Source organism: Pteropus vampyrus, unplaced genomic scaffold, assembly GCF_000151845.1.
Source record: "Pteropus vampyrus isolate Shadow unplaced genomic scaffold, Pvam_2.0 Scaffold5372, whole genome shotgun sequence".
Classification (NCBI taxonomy): Eukaryota; Metazoa; Chordata; class Mammalia; order Chiroptera; family Pteropodidae; genus Pteropus; species Pteropus vampyrus.
The window spans coordinates 3,027-4,187 of record NW_011894153.1 but is presented as its reverse complement, the minus strand read 5'-3'; the positions used below and the strand labels follow the sequence as shown (position 1 = coordinate 4,187).

The 1,161-nt window shown below is 51.0% G+C and overlaps 1 protein-coding gene across 1 annotated transcript; it reads right to left on the bottom strand.

The window, feature by feature from the left end:
* Positions 1-539: 539 nt before the first annotated feature.
* LOC111734763 (sperm acrosome membrane-associated protein 3-like) lies at positions 540-1,158 on the bottom strand (the record flags this gene model as incomplete). The annotated part of the gene is made up of 2 exons (XM_023526766.1): positions 540-618; positions 1,050-1,158. Coding segments are annotated over 2 exons (188 nt in total), but the record flags the coding sequence as incomplete, so codon positions are not given.
* Between the last annotated feature and the right edge of the window lie 3 nt (positions 1,159-1,161).

The following is a 1,161-nucleotide window of genomic DNA, read 5'->3' as shown; positions in this document are numbered from 1 at the left end:
AGTTCCCTTGCCTGTCAGGAGGCTTCAAAGGCTATCTCGTGGGAAGGAGGCAGGGAAAGAGAAGGCCGACAGGGTGAAGCTTGGGAGGGCCCACCCTGCTTCGGGCACGGAATCTATTATTTGATCTGTTGTACATCACAGGCCTTTATATAAAAGTTAGTTTAGGCAAAGATGCCACTGTTCAAAAAAAACAAAAAACAAAAAACAAACAAACAAAAAAACGATTTACGAGATCCAGACCTAGTGGACCTACAGGCAGGCATTGCAACATAAGCAATGCTGGGAAGAGCGAGGCTTGGTTCTGTGACCTCCAGGGAATTGCTTATCCTCTGTGAAACTCAGTGTGTTCTCTGTAAATACTTCTGGGGTGGTACTTCCGTGGTGGTAACCCCTACCACGGAAAGTCGTGTGGATGAGATGGCGAAGCCATGGAATGGTGCCTGGGACAACATGGGCACTCAGAAAAGGTTAGTGCCCTGCTGCTGTTGTCCACGAGTCCTGTCCGCATCAACCTGGGGGCTCCAGCCCAAGTCACTTACCAGCTGCTCAGACCCTGGGGCTCTTGAATTATCTTCATGGCACAGATAACAGTATCCTTGAGGTTAGGATTCAACAAGTCTGGAGTGGGAGACAGAAAAACGATGAGGGTGCAGGGGCACTCTCTCTTCTCTCTCTCTCTCTCTCTCTCTCTCTCTCTCTCTCTCTCTCTCACACACACACACACACACCCCAAACCCACCCCCTCCAGCCCTGTCTCTCAGACCTTCTGGAAGCACAGGTATCACACCATCATTTTTGTCTCCTATCAGAAGCTAACCCCCCTCCATTCCTATAGCTCTCAGGACAGCCCCCCACCCCCGTCTGGGACCCCAAATGAGATTCATGGAGGACCCACCCTCATCATTTGCCCATCCAGCAGAATGTGGGGTAGGGATTCCCATTCAGAGATAAAGGCAAGAAAAGCAAAAAGCAAAAAAAAAAAGCATAAAGAAGCAAAGGCTGGTGTAGCAGCCTACCCCCAGCCAGCCCCAGGCTCGCGCCCAGCCTACCGGAGCAGTACATCTGGCACTGGTTGGGGACATTTGGGGTGAAATTTTTGCACCACTTCCGGCTGCTGATCTGGAAGATGCCATTGTTGGTGCTCCCATCAGCTTCGTGGTC